Consider the following 20811-nt stretch of genomic DNA (forward strand, 5'->3'; position numbering starts at 1 on the left):
TCATCATCACGTGATGCTCTGCAGTGTAAACCCAGCCTAATTTTGACTGTTGTATGTTAATAATATGTGAAGTAATTATTTTTAATGGTTATGTTATGTTTATTGACCTCTTTGAAATGATGTATATTAATGTTTTGGGGTAAGTTTGTCGTGAGCTACCACCAGTGGTTTACATCACGTTTACAGTACTGGATTTTTTTTTTTTGCAAAAGGTAAAGCACCAATATCAAGTTAAAAGCGCCATTCATTCAGCTCAATGGGTAATGTGCTGTAGAAATAAAATACATGAAGAAACAAATGACATAACAGGAGATAAAAAAAAAGGTCAATAAAACAGACTCTTGTCATTTTTTAAAGACAGGAGACAAGCCCATGTTTATTTAAAACCACAATAGCGATCTGCAGTTGCACTTTTATATTCACAGTACAGCACTCATGAGCTTTTCAACTAAAATAAGCAAACAAAACGGAGGGTTAATGTTCCCATATAACCAGGCTCACAAAGGGGAGAAACACTCGCATTGTGCATCATGGCTTTGAAACACCTCCACTCACAGTCATGGTGTGAAAAATAACATCTTAGGATTTTTATTAATTGACACTTGGGCAAATCAAATGCAATTTTCTATAATATTTCAATGTCCTGTCATTCATAGAATAGTATATAATCTTTTAAAAAAATCTTTAAGTACAGCTGCTGGATTGGTTAGTTTAATCTGAAAATATAACGAAAATATACACATTACTTTGTCTTTACCATACAGCACCACTTTGCAAGGGCACCACCCTCAATAACCAATTTATTTATGATAGAACTTTACAAATAAACAGAATTATACCATTTCGCTTTCCTTATGGTCTCTGTCTAAGAAACTGTCTGGCTGCAATGTCTCTACTCATCAGCAGCGATGGTGGGAGTCACGGTACAGTCGTGAGTACGTACACACTGACACAAAGTAGCGCATCCAGCGTTTTGCGAAAGAAAAATAAAAGACAATTCCCAGATGGAGGAAAATGAGGAATGCTTTGACTTACTTGCATTGGATCTATTTAAGTGCTTTTGATTGTCATTCAGCAATAGAGTTTGGTTTGCACACACACAATCTCTTCCATTCACACACTGATGCGTTTCTCAATTTGCGTCTAGTTTCATTCAGGGCATCCATCGTGTTGCTCCTACATAAACTCCATCCCGCTTCTCCACGCTATCGACTCGCCATGCAAACACTTCAATGGTCCAGGCTATAGAGAAAGAAATGGGTTTGCTGTCGTATGGTCACCTGTTGATTTAATAATCTCGTAAAACCATTTAACCTGCAGGGATGCCGAGATTTGAACAATAAAACGAGTGCATCAACACTTAGAGATTTCACATCACGAGTCAGCAAGCTAAAATGCGACAGACAAAGCAGTGCTACGGACAAAAAAAAAGGGAGCACAATTAGGCGGCACGTCCGCTACTAAGGATAATTTAGCGGCTTTATGACAGCACTCCCAAGGAATTTAATGTGGCATGGGTGAATGTGGAGTGCGCTGTTCTTTTGAGGCAGCGACTAAGAAAAAGGACGTTGTTGCACCTGAGAGCTGTGTACTGGGCTGAGGCGGTATGGGATGTGACTGGGATGAGTCTTTGTGAGGCTCAAAGTGGGGGGTGAGGGCGGATTCACGGGTGGAATGCTGCCGGGGGGAACCTCATTCTGCTATGCCCCGTCAACGGCGCTCCAGGAACCAGATCTCGTTCTGGCGCTGGCTGTGCGCCGGGTTGGTGTAGCCGGCCACGATGAACGAGTCATTGACGCACACGCCGGGGGAGTCGAGCACCTCGGCCATGGCGTTGATCTGATCCACGATGGTAAACTCGTTTGTGGGGCCAGTGAAGGGCCTGCAGTTGGAGAAGGAATTAGCTGAAGATTGTTGTTGAAATAATGCACCTTTACTTATAACCTAATCAATTGCAAATCCTGCCGTCATATAATATGGTCATGAGTAGTTTCTGAGATAATGCACTTTATATTATTTTGTACGTGCTGACATTAAAAAAAATCTGATTTGTGTGAATTATAAATGTACTTTCTATTAGAGCTGCAACGATAAATTAAAAAACTCTGATTACAAAAAATGTCCAAGCAATACTGTACTTTGAAGCTTATTAGCGATCATTTTTCCACAGACTGCAAACGCATTTACCACTCTGTCGAAATGACTTCATAACAAACAACAATACTATATTTACTATATGTAATTATTACTGCCCCAAAGACAGCTGGGATCGGCTCCAGCATGCCCGCGACCCTCGTGAGGAAAAGCGGTTCAAATAATGGATAAAATCCTGCGTGTTGGAAAATCAAATATAAGGATCATCAACAGATACCATGATAGGAAGTTTCTTTTGGTGGCTACGTGCACCATCGCACTCCTTTCTTTGCTCACCTTGTGTACACAATAGCTGCGGGCCAGATCTCGATGATGATGTCGCTGTCATGAGGTTGAGGGGGCTGCGCCTGGTGGTTGGTGGGCAGGTAATACGCCACAGTCACTTCCTGGGCGATGGCCGAATGGTTTTCATCCGTGCGCACCACCGTCACGATGGGCAGTGACATGCCCAGATAGTCACCTGCACACGAGGGAAATTAGTGAAATATAACGAGTGAAATAAAACTGTTTTTTTTTTGGCAACCTGGATTTAAACTCACCTAAGGAGTTCTGCTGACAGATGTATCTCATGATCCTCATGAAGCCGTAGCAGATGCTCTGTTCGTACGTCTCTTCGCGCATTGTTATGCAGGCCCAGTGCCCCTTTTCATAATGGCGCTTCTCATATAGCACCTCCCCACACTAAAAAAGGGATGACAACAGAAGAGCTATTATCAGGTAGAGTAGTGAAAATCCACGGATGATTGAACCCAGTGAAAAAAATTACAAATAAAAATGTGTATTCTCCAATAAAAAATGAAAAACGATGGTTTGCTCTCAAAACAGTTTTTTTTTTAATCTGCAAATTAGGTAAATCTGCACTCGGTGAATGTGTGAAGGGTGAACCGTGAATATGCGTGAATGTGTCCAATATAGTCACTGGGAGACCTCATTCCATGTTGGATCTAAAAATCCCTGATACCTGCCCTATGAATAGGCTGACGGATAGTGTGTGATTGTCCTTTGTTTACGTAAAAATCTTCAGCCAAGTTTCAATGAACTAATTAACTCAAGTTAAACCAATTAGCCAACTTTATTTATATGACCCCGAGGGGGTTTAAGTGGCTTAATGCTCTGGGAACATGATCCCTTTGGAGATGAAGTAGTTGGGAGTGCACTCCACCAAATGATTATTACGGCAACAAAGAACAAGAAACGTGTTGAAAAAAATTGGTAAAACAATGTCGGATCCATACCTTTTCTTTCCGTGACAGGAGCGTGAAAGGGATGTGTTCTCTGTTACCACGTCCGTTGTTATTGGAGGTTAACTGTTGAATGGGTTCGGACATTTCTGCAATAGAAAAACGAAAACAAATTCAAATAAACTAATTATTGCATGCTCACTTAAGTTGAATTGAGATTATTGCATGTTTAGAATTATTTTTCAATTGTGTCTTGATGTATGTAGTACGTTTTACTTACGCAAACAAACCTGATCAAAATGACCCACGGTTCCACAAAAAATACGCTAACCCTCCTGAACAAAACGTCGTCTTTCTCATTGGTTTACATTTTATGTTCATTTAGAAATGTAGGTGACTCAGTTGTCGTAATTATTAGGCATGGGACAGAAAGCCACGTATAGTTCGTCCCTCGATTTTCACAGTTTGGTACATTTTTGATATGTATTGTGCGTAGAATCTTGGTTGTATTGTGTGTCTTTGGGCTGAATATTGGCACTTATATAATAGGTCAAGTTGAACTTGGAATTTTTTTTTTTTTTTTTTGCTGGTCGTATACGTGAAGGTGGACTAACCCAAGCTAGCCCTTAGATTGAAATTTCATATTTTAGTATATAAAGACCTATGAACAATTTAGCCTCTGAAAAGTCTCTCGGGATTCTTTGTTGTCATATCCTGAGGACTTATCAAAGAAAGCAAATCTGGCATAAGAGAAACTGCATGTTCGCAGGCTCATCCTTGTGATATTTTCCAAGGGTGAAGGTGGGCTAAGTAGAGTTATCCACATATATTTTGGTGCGGCAGTGCTGTGCTCCATTGGGACAATAACATCTTGATTTTATGTTTCCTGACACTGGCAGTGGCTTAGTGTAGTAATAGTTGAAGCCCCGACGAGCCAAGCCTGGGGCTGCTGTCCTTAAATGAGAGAACCACCCAAAGTTCACATGAAGTGTGTGTCTGTGTGTTTGTATTGGTGTAAGAAGACTGCCAGATGGGCACAGTGCTGTGCCAAGGCATCACATGGAGTGATGTTTATTAGAGGTGACACGGAGAACACTGATTAAAGCTGCTTGTTGCCAGCTACAGACCACTATTGACGCACAAGTCCGTGCATTGGAAACACTGCCAAATTTTTAATCAACTATTAAAAATTAGTCTGCTTTGCTGACTGACCTATAATTAATTAAACTCAATGACAATGGAACTCCATCACCTGGAATTAAAAAATAGGCTGATGTACTGAAAAGCAAGGCGTTCACACCATTTCAATCACATTAAATCAATACGATGAGAGGATAACTAGGTCACATGGATCTGTGCTGTTAAAGCCACCAATCAATTGAAGTGAGAGTACCAAAGTTTTTTCACGCGTATATCGGAAGAAATCGATGTCTGTCTAACTCGGTCATCCATTCTCATTGAGGACAAAAGCCATGTAATCTGTTGCTATGGCAGCACCTTAGTCTAGATGCAGTCACCAGACACAACAGCTTCCTTGGCTTAAAGCGACGCTCACGTCACATCCAAATTTAAAGCTAAGCGGGTGCTCAGCTAGCTTGAATCGCATTGTCTGGAATAATTGAATATAAACGTTTTCTGAGCAATTGTATCAGCTGTGTCTGAATTGAACAACGGCAGATGAAACTTAATTCAAGGGCATCTGGGTGGAGTGGTCTTTGAAGACGTGACCTCTTGATTAATATTGTGTAGCTTTTGGGGTTGTACAGGCTACTCGACTTTACTCCTCAATGACGTTCAGAGCGTGATGTCGACTAATCACTAATCCGGTTTTTGGCTTTAGGAGAACACAGAGACGCTTGATACGACAGATGAGCACTCTGAATAAAATGAGTCTGTCACTTTAATTTAAATTGTCCCGCATTTCTGAATGCACAGCGTTGGTAAGAGAATGGGAACTGGTAAAGGGGGGCAGGATTTAGCAGGATTGTAAACAATTTCCACTATCAAATTAAAAGGGGAGCGGGGAATTATTCCACCATATTTTAAGAGGTTTGCAATTATCTACAAACTCCCACCATGCAGAACATGGCACGGTGACGCTCCAAGAACGAGGACCGGTTTCCCCGTTTGGCCAAGTTGTACCAACAAACCCTGGCAGTTCCAGGTAACAAGCACAACAATATTTTATCTGGCCGGAAATACAATCGCACAACATCCGACGAGCCTTCACCCGGCCTGTCGGCTCATACCTAGTTGTTCATTGTTGGGGAATACAGATTACGAAGCGTTCCTTCCGATTATTTTCTTTGCTTTATTATAGCACTGTATTGATAGATTAGCACTGAATTCATCAGCAAATAGTCAACTCAACTTTTATCACTTAAGTGCTTTCTTAAAAAAAAAAAAAAAAAAAAAGTCTTACACTACTACAATAGTATCTTATTACTTACTCGAGTAATTACATCTGTTCAAAATAAAAAGGGAAACTTTCGCGCCAACCAAAAAGTTGCAAATGACAGAGTTGGATGTTCAATTCTTATCGTCCTTGTCACCCTCAAATCTCTGTCCGTGTTCTATTCTGTGTCCTTTTAAAAGTATGTAGCCACGCAACCAATGTCTTTTAAAGGAACATCTCCATTTGCTGCCGTTAAAACAAGTAGGTCGGCTTTAGACCACACCTCCACGTTCACACTGTTTTAAAGACCAAGTGCTGTAAAGGAAAGTCTTAGATAATGTGTGTTGATATTTTGAGTAAATGAATAACATTTAATCACGGCATTCATTATCGTGTGGCGATAGAACTTCAATAACTTAACATTAAATATACACAAACGTTATACAGCCGTGGTAGACTTTGGTGTTACGTGTCTAAGAATTGTTGTTTGTGGTGTTTTTATGAAATCTGGTGCTGTAAAGCTTTTTTTTAAATGCATGGTTGTCAGCATTTGTATTCTAAGGCAAACTAGTGCAGAGATTGACAACCTTCATTAACAACTTCGACGATGGTCGTCTCGTCGTTCACCCCCAAGAACCCGTTAAGCTTCGATACGTTCCCGAAAGTATGATAGGAGCTGATTTACATTTGAAATGTCCAACGCATGTTTGGTGGAGATCATCACGAGGCCTGCATGGCAGACATCTCCCATCTGCCGAACCTGTAAATCTCGGTAAAGGACGCTTTGCCCATGTCCTTTGCACTGTATTTACGTGCAGGACTTGGCGGCAGCAGCCACGAAGCGGCCAGCACACACTCTGGGTAGATAATCTCTCCCTGAGGCAGAGAGCTCCAGCAAGCCATTTTGTGCTAAATCCTCAATTAGTGCTGTGCTTGGAGGGCAAGAGGAGGGACATGCGCCAATGTTGTTGGGTTTCTCACTGAGTAACAGTCAAAGTGCTAACTGACAAAAATCTTAATTAGTAATATCAGTATGTAAAACTGAGATGCTTCAAAAGTGTAATACTTTTGAGCAAATATAGTATGAATATTTTAAACTCCCCCAAACCCTAATAAACATTCAAAATGCGAACCATGAGTATGTAGGGTCTACTGTAAATTATTTGTCCTAATTAATTTCTTGCAGTGGTAATTTTAAACATATCTAGATGTTTCACTTGCTATTTTGTAAAATTGTTTCTGTAAAAATGATTCTCATGTTTGTTTTTTTTTAAATGTAATGAACCGTGGCTCTCATTTGTTAGTTCTTACATGAAATGGTACGAGGAGAATGTCTTTTCCAAACAGGTGACATGTTCCCAAGTAAACAAAATGTGTCAATCTTGGTCACAGTTCACTACGCAAACAATTTTATTCTAAACATTTAGTGTTTTATCAGTCGTAACAGAGGATTACATGTAGTTCAGCTTTGCTGCACGAAGACTAGTGATCACAAATATTGAACAGTTATGTCGTTCTCCCCGACCACTTAGGGGAGAGAATGGGGGGAAAAAAATACTAATACACTAAGATAATTGGGCAAATAACCTCTGTGACGTCCGATAATTGGGCCTTTGCCGACTTTGAGTTAGGGAGGGAAAATGCCAGATTGTTGGTTTGTGTTAAAACGCTCTTAGGCTATAACACTGTATGACACTGTGTACTTTTCCCCAGTAATACAAATATAATTAACGTGAATAACTAGTTGGTATCAAATGTCCTTCTGTTGTGCTAGTGTTTTGTTGTTGTTTTGATCAAGAGAGCCCAGCTTTGCAAGCAAATTCACCTTTGGCAGGCTGCTTCCTCCCAAAAAGGTCATGTAGTGCTTTTAATCGACAATAAAATATATTTCTTTAACCATGGTAACCCTACAAAATGTTCAAAGACTCGTTTTACAAGTCCAAAAAGTTAAACAATGAAGTCTTGCTTCCGAGTATCACTCCAGGCTACTTAAGAGTCCCATGATCTCAAACTCTTAGTGAGCAGTAGCTTCTTTCACTCTGTAATAACACATTAATGTGCCTTTTTGTTTTTTTAATAAATGTCGCCTTTTAAACCCGCGTCACAATGTATTGCGATAATCTCGTAGCACGGTGGTTAGTTTACACGAACAACAAAGTTGAGTCGAACCAGTTGAACTTTACTGACCAAAAAAAAAAAAAACACGTCGTCACTTGTTTCGACCTGTCTGCCTTGTGAAGGCATGACGCTTACAGCTAAGCTAACTGGGTCACATCGTCCCTTTTTGCATTCAAACTTAGCAATATATAGTAAGTTAGTCATGTTGGTTTTTTTTTCGTTTGTTTATATTTGTTACCCTTTGCAACTTCCACTTGGTGTCCCCTGGCTACGTCCTGCCAGTAATGCAGCAGTCGGTCGGGGGCTTCGTCGTCGTCCTCCAGGCTCCCGTTGCCGGAGTCGGACAACTGGTCCTCGGAGAAAGACTCCAAGTCCTCCAGGGTGATCATGCCGCCGCCGCCGCCGCCGACGGGGCCGCTGCCACCTCCACCACCGCCGCCATTCATTTGACAGCCGCCTCGGTCCATTTTGTCACGGCGATTGGGAAAAAAAAGACGTGATGTCGTATCTTAAAAAAAATAAATACAAATACGATCGAATAATATTACGCTAATATCCAATTTTTTCTTCCTTTCGTGACGTCGCTGCAGCGCGTGTCCTAATCAGGTTCACGGCCGCTCGTGGGTCAACAATCGGGACTCTACGCAAGTGTCCACGAGGCACTTAGCCATTCTAAAAACAATCACCACGTCGTCACAACGGAGTACAAGTCCCTCGTTAACTTGTACATTCTGTTCGTGAAGAAATAAGCCAACAGTGACCGCCCTCTTCGTCTTTGGGGCTTCCAACTCGGGAAGCGGGGAATGCGACGTTTATAGGAGAAGAGGCACACCACGTGACTCATAGAGCCTTATCACTCCCTCATTTTAGCGCTGCTGCCGAGACGATAAATAGTGCCAACAAAAATATCGCTTTGTACATCCATCCATCCATTCCAAGACGCTTCTCTTCACGATGGTCTATCCCAGCAACAGCGTTGATTAAGAGTAGCCACAACTAAATTAGGAGTAAGGTAATTTAGAGCTCAGGAATTAAACAGTCAGAGGCTTTTGAACGGTCCTCCACAGTATAAAAAAAAAAAAAAACACAGGGAGCCACAAAATCCTTTTTACAGATAAATTGAGGATAACACCGTTTTTTTTAAGATTACTGATATGTATATTTTTTGTACTTGACAGAAAAATATACATGTTTTTAAATCAGAAACATCACAAAAAAGAGCTTGAATAAATGAACGAAATAGTGTTTAAATTTTGTCAATATGGTAAGAATTAAGGAAGTTCTGACATTTTAAAGACTTCATAAAGTGGGCAAAAATGACCCCTTGTTTCCGATCCAAAACAACCGAATGGCCTGTGAGTGAGTGTATGTGTGTATGCATGTGTGTGTGCGTGCGTGAAGCGATAAGTGACTGTGTAGAGAGAGCACATATTTTAAGTCGAGATCAGCAGAGGGAACGACGATTGTCATAAAATCCATCTTTACCGTGTGCCCCCCTGTCTGACTGTTGTTTGTATCATTAAACATCCTGTTTTCCTCAAACGCTAATTTTCGGGATTTATCTGCAGTTTACCTACCGGGAATGAATAGCGCTGTAAGGTTACTCAAGTACTACCCACCTTTGATAAATAAACATTTTTGAATAAATGTTAAAGTAATAATCTAATGATTAAAGCGATGAAAACGCAGGCAAAACAAAAACTAATTTTATGTAATTTATTTTTTAGGGACGAATGGTAAGCCCATCTGCCTCACAAATCTGAGGTGACCGGTTTGAATGTGGGCTTCCTCTGTGGCCTGTTCTCCCCGCGCGTGTGTGACTTTTCGCCAGCTTCCTCCCACATTGCAAAACAAGCGTGTTACGTTAATAGGGCTGGGTATCGATCCAGATTTCCAAAATTGATTAGATTCACAAGGGCCTGATTCCATTCACCATTCACTTTGATTTTTTTTATTTTAGTTTAGGATTTCACCCGGTACCATTTTACTTTCATATGGCTGACATTCTGAAAAGAGGCAATGCTGCAAATTGTAGAAACTTCTTGCTCTAACTTGGTGCAGAATTAAAAAAAAAAATATTTACATTAACAATTGAACTCAATGCATTTGCATGAATCCGTTTGAACATGAACTTATCAAAACAATAAACAACTTAAATCAATTCCAACCACAGACCAGGCTGCTTAAACAAAGTGCCAAAAATACACTGGAACTCGTGACATTCCTGTGACAATCTAAAAAAATTTCACTTCATCGCTGCCTTTGTGTTTTTTAAAACCAAAGCATTTCAGACATTTGCCTTCAAGATCAAGCTAGTATGTACCCCACAATCACCCTAAAGTCAGCGACCCTAAATAGAAAAAATAACATATAAATAATTATTTAACATATAAATAAATATTTATGCATATGCTTAGTAATCTTATGTTTCTAAACTAATTTACAATTTAAAAGATATATAAAAATAGATCAATATATATAAAAGAAAACAGAATATTGGTACAGTGTGAGCATGTCACAACCACAAAATCTGCAACCACAGAATCTACCACCAAAACGTTTGGAAGTCAATATCAAGATTAGACAGAGACCATAATAATTAAATTTAAAAAGCCACAACATTGTTGACATATTATCTCTTTCATTAGAATTTTGTTTTAAATGCATTTGACAGTCAAAACATGGTGTCTGAAACCCTTTAAAGAATGCTTGCAATAGATACGGTAAATCCCATGAATGTATTACAAAGTGATGAGTGAAAAAAAAACAGCAAATTTATCTGATGTGATCAGCTAGACATATATTATATATATATATATATATATATATATATATATATATATTTTTTTTTATTTTTTATTTTTTTATTTTTTTGGGGGGGGGGGGTTATCATGATCCCTATTTAAATGTTTCCACATTATGTTGGTGGTAAACATTACTGCGAAATGTCACATTGACGATCAATTCGCTGAGTGTTATGCCGCCTCAGATCACTTCACTCACGCCATGTGTTTTTTGCTGTCATATTTGTTGTTGTTTTTTGCTGGCATTCAGCGTTGGTCGCAAACGCCTCACAAAAGTAGCGATTCGCAAGTAACGCGACATTTCCAGTGAAACTGCAGTCGATGCGCTATTAAGACATTTCATGCACTGGTGCAAAAACAAATGAGCACAAATGTCCTACCTGTGTCATCCTTGTTTCCACGGTGTTACACACATTGCCCACCTTGCTGCACTCATTGAGCGAAATGTCATAAAAAAAATCATAACTATTGTGTCCAACTAGAGGGCAATCATTATGTGGAGTGAAGTAACAAATGGCACAGCACAAAATAGATTAAAAAAAAATAAATCAGCGGTTAAAAACGATCCAAATCATAGCTTTCTCCATTGGCTCCCATTCAAAGTTGGTAGCTGATGTTCCTTATTACATTCCATAATGCACCGCGCGACCCGGAGATCTGCAAGTGGTCTGTTGAAGGTATCTGTTGTTTCTAGAAGTGCTTTTTACACGTGCATATTTATGAAGTTGAAGAATGTCAGACGGAAACTCCTGAGTTCGGCCAGTTCAAGACTGAGTCAAGGCTAAGACTTTTGGCAGTCGAGTCCGAGACACGACCTTCAAAATATGGTCTAGAGACCAAGACCGATCGAGAGTGTTCCAACACCGGTGTGCGTGTGTGACAACGTTGACTACTTTTAATGAATTTCCTTTCCACCTGCAAGACAGTTAATGAATGTTCGAGGCTTTATGATGCCACATCTCATTTTACTTTGTTTGCTCTTGAAAATTTGCTTTGAAATCAGGACAACTTGGAAGTCAGCTGGTGTCACGAAACGACTTTGTTCCACTTAGGAGGTTTCGCCGTATTGTAATATTTTAATGTGGCCGAGGGCGGACAAACAAGGTCTTTGTTGGAGCATAATGAACAAAGTTGAACTTGGATTTTGAGCTGTCTGATCTGCGGTGCTGCGACAGCCAGCCACCATGGTGCACCCTTCCACACGCACGTAGGGAGAACATTATATAATCCTCTCCAGTCTGTGGGGGAGTTTCCATGTACAGTAAATGCATGTGCACACTAAACTGTAATCATCCTCGTTGTTCAATTTGTTGACACGCAGCCTTGACAACAACTAAAGGATCGCGCCAAGATGAGTTTAATTATTCCAAATGCTTGTGCTAAGATGAGCGTCATCAATATATGATGAGCTGTATCAACTTTATTACACACGAGTGAGGTTGCACTATTTATTTATCTTTTTCGTGGACCTTAGGAACACTTGTTCACACGCACACACACCCACACACCCCTTCCATTGTTGACACGCAGAGTTCAGCCATGAGCAGGTTCCGTTATTAATAGCAACCCTCAGAGAGGCTTTTTTCTCACATTCTTCACGTCACTTAACTCCATGCCCTTCAACCAATCAGCTGCAGGCACATACACACACACACACACACACCCAGATACACACGAACACAAACACTTCTTAGCTGCCCCTATCGCCACTCCTCGTCCTTGTCTGTAGTCTTTGGTTCATACACAGATTTTTATCAGATTCCACAAATGAATAAATCTGTAGGGGTAAAAAAAAACAACAACACATTTTCTCTTTTTGTGGTGGAGCAATCAAACTCTATAAATTGATCATCAGTCTTTCCTGTTGTGTGCAAGATGATAATTGCACAGCAAGGCATGCTGTCAAAACAAAATAATTAACACCGTATTTTGATTAATGGTACTTTATTAAAGTAAATATCTGACAAGCTAATTCCATAGAAAATGAGATTTTGTTCCTCGATAAATTATTTTGACAGTTCTATTTTTTTCTTTCATCCATCAATTTATCAAGAGTTGTTTTGAAAAATACATGAAAAGTAATAACAAACCACCACCACACGCCTAACAAAGCTCTGTCCCAGTCTGAGGTTTTGCACATTTTGTGTAAGAATATATTATGATAAGCGACATATTCACTGCTGGTTTGAGTGATAGGTCTGCGGGAATTAATGGTTGTTATTCAACCCTTAGCCTTTGCCGTGTAAAGCACCTTGCTTCACCGCCCTGACAAGCATGCTGAGATTTAACCCAAATGGGCCAAGTGGCTCAGTTTTCCTATCCCAAAGCAAAGCACGATCACTATCGGCCACTTCTAGGAAACGGCCAGGCTATAGGTTTCACCATCAACAGTTGATATAGAAAGTCACACACCCTTGTTCAAATACTAGGTTTAAACCATTTGAAAACCTTTTAACCATTAATGTAACCCTTAACCTGTACAACTCAATTAATCAGTGTCTTTAGAGAAGGGGAGTTAAAAAAAACAAAACACCTGAGATTATGTGATGCAGAAGTGTTCAACTCTCATTACTGGGATGTCTCTGTGTGCAGAATTAACCAATCAAATTGATATAAAGGTCGAGTTCAAGTTCAAATTTATTCAAGCATGTGTCAGGGGTAATCTTTTTTTTTATTATTAAAAAAAGATGGCTGTGTTCTTTATTAGGCTTGGGCCAGTTACCAGTTTAAAGGTGCAGCTGTAAAATGGGATATGACAATTTTAAAAAGGCACAGTTTCAAAACCGCTGAAACCTTTCATCAGCGGTACCACGTTTGCCATTTTTACTGAGGTTTTTGGCATTGTCTGTCCATGCAACTCAACTCAACTTTGTTTATATTGCACTTTCATAACAGCAACAGCTGTTACAAAGCACTGCACAGAACACATGAGATAAAACATTAACAATATCCTTCTTTGACAAATTGGTGTATTCATAATATCGTTCATTTATTACTCTAATCTGGTCTGAAAATGGACATTTCAACCATCGAGTTGGCGTGTCTACAATTGGAGACGTAAATACAGTAGACTTGCTCGAGAGTGAAGTAAATACTTCTACAGTTGTACATTTTCATTTTATTTCCGAAAAAAAAAAAGATTGTCTATTTTGTTGTTCTATTCACCATTGTACCTCCAGAGCACATTCAATATAATTAAAAACTAGTAATTTTTAATAATTTATGTAAACTTAATTATATGAAAATAAATCATTTATTTAATCATATAACTGGAATTGCCGTGAAACTGTGATGTCACTGTCTTTTTTTTTTTTAACAGAGAGGCTAATGAAGGTTTTGATGTGTGGTGTTTGCTCATTCAAGTGATTGATGCACACCAATTAATTGTGAAAAACACGTCCATTTTTGTCATTTTTTCTTAACTTTTTTTTTACGATAGACTGGATGATATTGTGACTCACAAGCAATCAGGTTAGGCTACTAACACTTTAATAATAGCACCTTACTTCAGTGCTTCTCAAATAGTGCGGCGTGGGCGCGGTGAGATGTTGAGGGGGGGCGTGTGTGAACCTGGAAAACATGCTTTTTTCCCCGCCATACTACAATAAAGTGTAATTGCACATCCACTCCAGTAGTTGGCAGTGGCGCTCTCATTGCCCAGTGTGCACAGCAAGTATTAACTCGACGGTGTAGGTTTGTTTTGCACTGAAAATGCTATTATTTATAGTTGCGGTGGAGAGTGGGTGGTCGTGTGGGGGAGGGGGCGAGCGAATTGTTTTCTTCTTTCTGGGGGGGGCGTAACAAAAAAATAATTGAGAAGCACTGCCTTACTTGAAATGTTTTGAAAGTGTGTGTAACATACAATTAAATTACTCATCAAAGGTTCATGCTGTACTGCATTGTATTGTCTTTCTTAGTATGTTATAATGACTGTCTGACACCGTACGAGTGAATAGATGTGCTCAAATTGTCTGTGTGACAAATTGCTCACATCTTTCGCTTGCTTTTATTTGAAAATGAGGGCAGTGAGAAAGAAAAAAATCACATCCTGTCCAAATGCTATTTCCTGTCTATTGTTGGAACTTGAATAAAAACTCTTCCTCTTTCTGTTGGCGCAAGATTGGTTTGGTAAATAACAGAAGTGCGTGTGTGTGAGCGTGATCAAGCATGTGTGGAATCACACAGCTTTGTGCCTGCTCGTCAGTGAAAAAGTATTGGCAGGAACTGGCCAATTATGATGACCTATATACATGCCGTGTGTGTGTGTGTGGGGGTGTGCGTGTGCGCATATGTCTGCGCATGTGTGCGTGTCTCCGCCAGGTGCTGGAGAAGTTCATGTCACGTCTTGTCCACAACCGAGTGATGGGACACAAGGATCTTCAGAGTCTCTCCAAATACCAGCTCATCCTTGCCCGGGACCAGTTCCGAAAGAATCCCCCAACCCACATCAAGGTCCGACTTTTTTCCATGGCTGAAACAAAAAAATGACTGGTTCAGTTCAAATTGTTCTTGAACCATCATCGCACTTTTCACATTTTGACTTTGCAAGCCGAAAGGCCTTTTCACACTGCACTTATGTATTTAATTTTTTTGGGTGCAAGATTGACAATGATGCATTGCAAGCTTGTCCATATTTGGAAGTGCTTGCGTCGCAACCTGCCAGGAAGTAACGCGGAGGTTTTTGTTTTTGTTGGTCTATTGCTGTTAACACTGAATCACTTGTGGGAATTTTGCTGCTCGTTTACTTTTTAGAAAACAGGTTATCAAATAAGTGCTGAAATACTGAACAGTTGGATATGTGTAGTCAAAAGTTTAAAGAGCGTCAAATAAAGTTCACCTGTTAAGATTAGAATGCATTTTATGTTTATCCTCGTAAAGTTCCATCTTTGTCTCTAAAATCTCATGTCTATTAAAGGGATACTTCCCATATGTACACCATTTGCAGCAGAGATAAGTTAATATTTTTTGTCTCAAATTAATTTGCCAACTTGGTACCTTGAAAAACTAAATTAAAAATTAAATAGCCACCATGTCCATTTAATTCGATAACCGTCACGTCATGTGTAAAAGTTGGTCTAGACTGAACAATGACACGCATAACTTCATCGAATGGAAGTATTCCTGAAAGAATGTTGCCATATCGATCCCAGCCTATGGCATAAATCAACTGGGGGGGGGGGCGATTCCACTTTTGATGTGAAAAATGCAGCACCGGATGATCTTCTAATGGCACAAAATAGACTTTGGAGACCAAGAAGTGTGGCAGACTGCACCATGTCTGCTATGTTGTCCGCTTGCTACTCACGCAAGGGACAATGCCGTAATTAATATGTACTACTATTTTACATGAAGTTCAGAGTGCCGCTTTGGTCCGCTGTCGCAGCGGCTTAATTTACGAGCGCGAACACCGCTCACATTAGGGCTATTAGAAATCCCTTTATTGTCATTGTACTCAAGTGTGCAACGAGACTATAACACAACGCCGGCACTGGAAATGACGAAAGGTTTGAGAGTAAGCAAATCCTTCCTTGTTTATATATATCCCACTTCTTAATCTGCACAGATTTTTTTTTTTTTTTTAGTGTCACCTACTCTCAAATTGTAACTGGCTCCTCTTCGCTGAAATGCTCTCTGCATGCACGCGCGCGTTCCTGCCTGTTCTTGTGCACGAGAGCTCGACAAAACTTGCATAAATTTAAAATTTTAAATTGTGGAATAACATGCCAGTATGCACTTTGATTACTTTTTCTGGTCGACCCCTTGCATTTTTTTTGCTACGCTTTATGTCAATGTTTTTGTTTGTGTCCTTCTCGGAAGGTTTTGATAATCAGAATTGAATTAATATCACAGCACGCAACCTCATCTCAACACTGCGTGTTATAACACTGTCGCGAGCTTACATTTGTCGTTGCATATTACAAGTGTGTGGTTGTAGTTGACTTAAAGATGAGACTGGTGGCACGATCACTTTCATATTTTTTATTTTTCACATTTTCACATATAAATCTATTCTTATGTAATCTAATTCTAATCTAATACAATAAAAACAGTGAATGAAATAGAAACAGAAAAAGTCTGAATTTTTAATTTAATTTTTAACTAACACTTGTGATGTTGTATTGTCAATCATTAGTTTTTATTTCTTTCTCTGTCAGTTCGTCAAAATATATCTTTATATAAAATTGATACGTGGCGCAAAAGAGGTTGTAGGCTGCGTTACAGTGCTAAAAAAACCGTCATTGATTAATTTACTGGGCTTTCGATGCCATTAAAGGCTACAAAAAAAAATCGTTTGTCATTCACTTCCTATCAGCTACTAGCAATTATCTCTCCCTGGTTTAACACTCGCTGAAACACGTGCAGAGTTAATCCTTTGATGCTGGCTGAAAGGAGGTCAGGAGAGGTGTGCTGACGGCTAGATGCAAAACATTGACGTCATGATTTGACATTTAAGGGATATTTTTCCCCAAATTTTGGTGGTAGAACAAATTTTACACACTGACAGTGTTTGACTTGTGGATCTGTAGTCTTGTGTTTTCACATTTTGTTCCTGCAGGGACCGCAGCAGGGAATGCTGGAGGGAGACTTTGCCCTTTGCATTAGCCTGTATCATGGCTACGAGCTACTCATGCAGATGGGACTCAGGTCGCTCTTCTTTTATGTCCAAGGGATCATGGATGGCTCCAGAGGTTTGTTGTATAGATTTCAACCCTCAATCTGTTTTTCCCCACTCCCTAGCCAGATATTTGACATCGCCATCCTCTGTTTTAGAAATGTCCCGGGCCAGGAATGAGCTGCAGAGGACCCCCATCTTTATGGACCTTTATCATGAGATGGAGGCAAAATTTGGGAAGCTACCTGGTATTTAAGAGCCTTTTTTTCAAAGCATATTTGTCGCATATATTAATGTTAGATTTATATTGCAGGTTAGAGTGGCAAATTCAGTTCTGTTGCGTAAATCAGAATTTTTTTTCTTCCTATTGTTCTTTTCTTTGTTCAACGTACATGCAGAGTTGAATAAATAATGCCATATTAAATGTTACGGAACTTTTGTTTGTCGTGGGTCGACTCTTTCTCTCCGCTGAATTAAACGAGGGTAGCTTCCGCATTCCTCCACTGACTGCCACTGACAATTAATTAACCTTATTTAGTGCATAACAAATCTCTAATGTTGCATATTTACATCATATTCAGTCATCTTTGCTTTAACTGTAGTTAAGGTTTACAAGCTTTTTTTTTTTTTTTTTGCTGAACTTGCATTGACAAATATGCAATACTGTTTGTGTTTCTATCTGGATTTGGAAGAGGCCCGATCCTGCTATTTTTATTTTTTTATTTTATTTTTTTTTAAATCTATTTACACTACCATGACGCATATCACAGTTGTATCACTTAAACCACTGAAACTTATTATCTAGCCATCTATTCATCTGGGCTTGTAAAATAAATTGCGCTAAACCTCTGAAGTCTTTAGGAAGCATCCAAGGATTAACTTGCATGACATTGACTCAAGTTAGGATGAGGATGAGTCAGCATGCAGTGCCCCAACTCACAACGTTCAATTGCAAGGAATCGCTTTAGATTTTTTTTTTTTTGCCATTTATTACAAGCCAATTTATTTTTTATCTCAAATTAAATTTTAAGATTTAGTAGTGAGCTTTTGGTAGGTCGCTGCTCACGTGAGGTGTAAATGAAAGCTCAACCACTGTCGCTATTGCACTTTCAGCAGCTTATTGAATGGAAAAAAAAGGGTTGAATTTTGCTGCTTAATTCATATTCCACAATTGCAATACTAATCAGAATACCCTGTTTAGACCTGTGGGCCACATGATAATAATAATAATAAAGAGAATATTATTGTCAAGATGACTTAATGGAGGCATGTACTCCATGCATGGGTGGCGTGGCAATTTTCTTGCTAATTTCCACTATTTCTTGGTTGTCCTTTGACCCTCAATTAAAAGTTGAATAAACTCAGCATTTTGAAATCAATGAATAATCATGTTTCTCAATTATGATTTCAATATCAATCTCAAATCTCAATTATTATTTTTTTTTCTATAATCGCCCTGCCCCAGCGCTAGCCCCCTGATGTCGCTTAGGGTTTTATTGTATTTATCTTTACTACATACATTTGTGGCAACTTTTATTGCATCTCTGTTTGAAGAGAGTGTTTGTTTGTATTGAAAGAGACCTAGACGGATAGATAGATAGATAAATGCTTTATTCATCCAATAATACTTTATTCATCCCGAGATGGGAATTTAATTGCCACATGTGATTATTTTACTCTTGCACGACCGATAGGAATGTTAAAATATGGCTCAATGGCTATGTGAAAAAGATTTCAAAATCAGAGAGGCAAGATTCATGAACGGATTTTATTGAATCGTGGAAATGAGATTATCGTCATGGCTTTTTTTTTTTTTATTAATTGCATCCTGTGATTCACACCCGTAGGCTCAGATGAACCTTTCATTTATGGCCACCCCAAGCTGCAGAAACTCGAGGACGTGGTGCTGCAACACTTCCGGCTGTTGGTAGAGCGCGTGTCCGCCAATAATGGTAAATTGTTTGTGGCATGAAGAACCGTTCACAGATGTGGTTGAATAGATGGTGACATAACAATTCTTCAAAAATGGTGTTTCATGCTACAAAATGAACCTCCAGGTTCGGGTGCGCAGGAAGTGAGCACGCGGGTGATGATCTTTTCGTCGTTCCGTGACAGCGTGCAGGAGATCGCCGCCATGCTGAACCGCCACGGCCCGCTGATCAGAGTCATGACGTTCATGGGGCAAGCGTCGGCGGGGAAAGCGGTCAAAGGTTTCACTCAGAAGGAGCAACTGGAGGTGGAGACTTTCTCTTTCCGTTTATCGCGATCACATCCCATCACATCATCTGATTAAAACAAACAAAAAAAAAACGTGTTATTTTAACCCAATGACTTCTTTGTGCTCATGAAATAAATTTCAAACGTAATGATTTTGGAGACACATGCTTCTCATTGGACAAAAATATAAAATGTGAATACTGAAAGATAGCGCTCATAAATGCCACAATAGTCAAAGAAAACGGCAGATATGCAGTGAGCATCGTGAAGATGACAAGACCGAGATAGCTCAGTAATTTATTAAATCTGTTGATGTGATGTTTAAAATCTGTGACAATTGCAATCACTTGGAGGCTGGTTGCCTTTTAAATGCTGTGATCTTTCATCTTTGCTTTTCGGGCAATGCCATGTCAGAGTTGCTTTTTTTGCGTTTTCGTGCGCTGTGGAAATGGTCCAATATTGTGCCCTCACCAAGTGTTTGTTGCTGAGAAAAATAATCATATCTCTGATCTATTGATCCTCTTGATAAATTGACCAAGCAATGGTATGCAATGTCTGGTCTGGTCAAAAACAGAATTTTGTTGGTGTTGTATGAATAGGTGGTGAACAGGTTCCGTCTGGGTGGCTTCAACACGCTTGTGTCCACCTGCGTAGGGGAGGAAGGGCTGGACATCGGTGAGGTTGACCTCATCGTGTGCTTCGACGCGCAAAAGAATCCCATCCGCCTCGTGCAGCGCATGGGCCGCACAGGGCGCAAGAGGCAAGGACGCATTGTGGTTATCCTCGCCGAGGGACGGGAGGAGAGGGTGTGTATTTTAATTTTTGTCCCGAACATCAGCCGGTCATACATGTATATGCACATAAATTGCGGTAAAAAAGGAGTGCTCACGTTCTTGATTTCAGATTAAGCTGCATTCTTTTTGCGATTGACTTGATGATGTAAAAAATGTAAGTGAGGAAAAAATGTAAAACAATCAGAAAACAGGAAGCAGCCAAATAAATGTTCACAGCGTTGTGCAACCTTTCGCCTGACCTCAAATTTGCGCTTCTTCTTAGACGTACAACCAAAGCCAGAGCAACAAACGGAGCCTGTTGAAATCCATCGAGGGCAACAAAAATGGCTTCCACATGTACCCCAACAGTCCCCGCATGCTACCCGACTGCATAACTCCCACGCTGCATAAGATGCACATCACCTCTGGTCAGTTTGACCACCGGGACAGCAGCAGGCGGTCTTCAAGGGGTCGCCGCTCACACGGCCAGGATCGCGCCTCACTCATCCACCCACAAAACTTCAGTTAGTGATCATTGCTGATTTGAGATTCTACT

The 20811-nt window shown here is 39.8% G+C and overlaps 2 protein-coding genes across 3 annotated transcripts in view; one reads left to right on the forward strand and one right to left on the reverse strand.

Annotated features, from left to right (window-relative positions):
- fancm (FA complementation group M) overlaps positions 1-20811 on the forward strand; it is a 45326-nt gene that overhangs the window by 5263 nt on the left and 19252 nt on the right. For both annotated transcript variants that reach the window (XM_088314771.1, XM_088314780.1), the window contains exons 5-11: positions 14973-15104; positions 17209-17341; positions 17424-17513; positions 19113-19217; positions 19323-19501; positions 20082-20288; positions 20539-20779. In XM_088314771.1, coding sequence (XP_088170897.1) covers positions 14973-15104; positions 17209-17341; positions 17424-17513; positions 19113-19217; positions 19323-19501; positions 20082-20288; positions 20539-20779 — 1087 coding nt within the window. The remainder of the gene's footprint in view (positions 1-14972; positions 15105-17208; positions 17342-17423; positions 17514-19112; positions 19218-19322; positions 19502-20081; positions 20289-20538; positions 20780-20811) is intronic.
- Positions 342-8651, reverse strand: soul3 (heme-binding protein soul3). The gene is made up of 5 exons (XM_088314838.1): positions 8087-8651; positions 3390-3484; positions 2694-2835; positions 2431-2614; positions 342-1882 (listed from the first exon to the last, which is right to left on the reverse strand). The coding sequence occupies exons 1-5, from the start codon at positions 8313-8315 to the stop codon at positions 1711-1713; spliced, it is 822 nt and encodes a 273-aa protein (XP_088170964.1). The 5' UTR covers positions 8316-8651; the 3' UTR covers positions 342-1710.

This window comes from Idiotropiscis lumnitzeri, chromosome 1, assembly GCF_059441095.1.
Source record: "Idiotropiscis lumnitzeri isolate Australia: NSW breed Sydney's pygmy pipehorse chromosome 1, RoL_Ilum_1.0, whole genome shotgun sequence".
NCBI classification, from domain to species: domain Eukaryota; kingdom Metazoa; phylum Chordata; class Actinopteri; order Syngnathiformes; family Syngnathidae; genus Idiotropiscis; species Idiotropiscis lumnitzeri.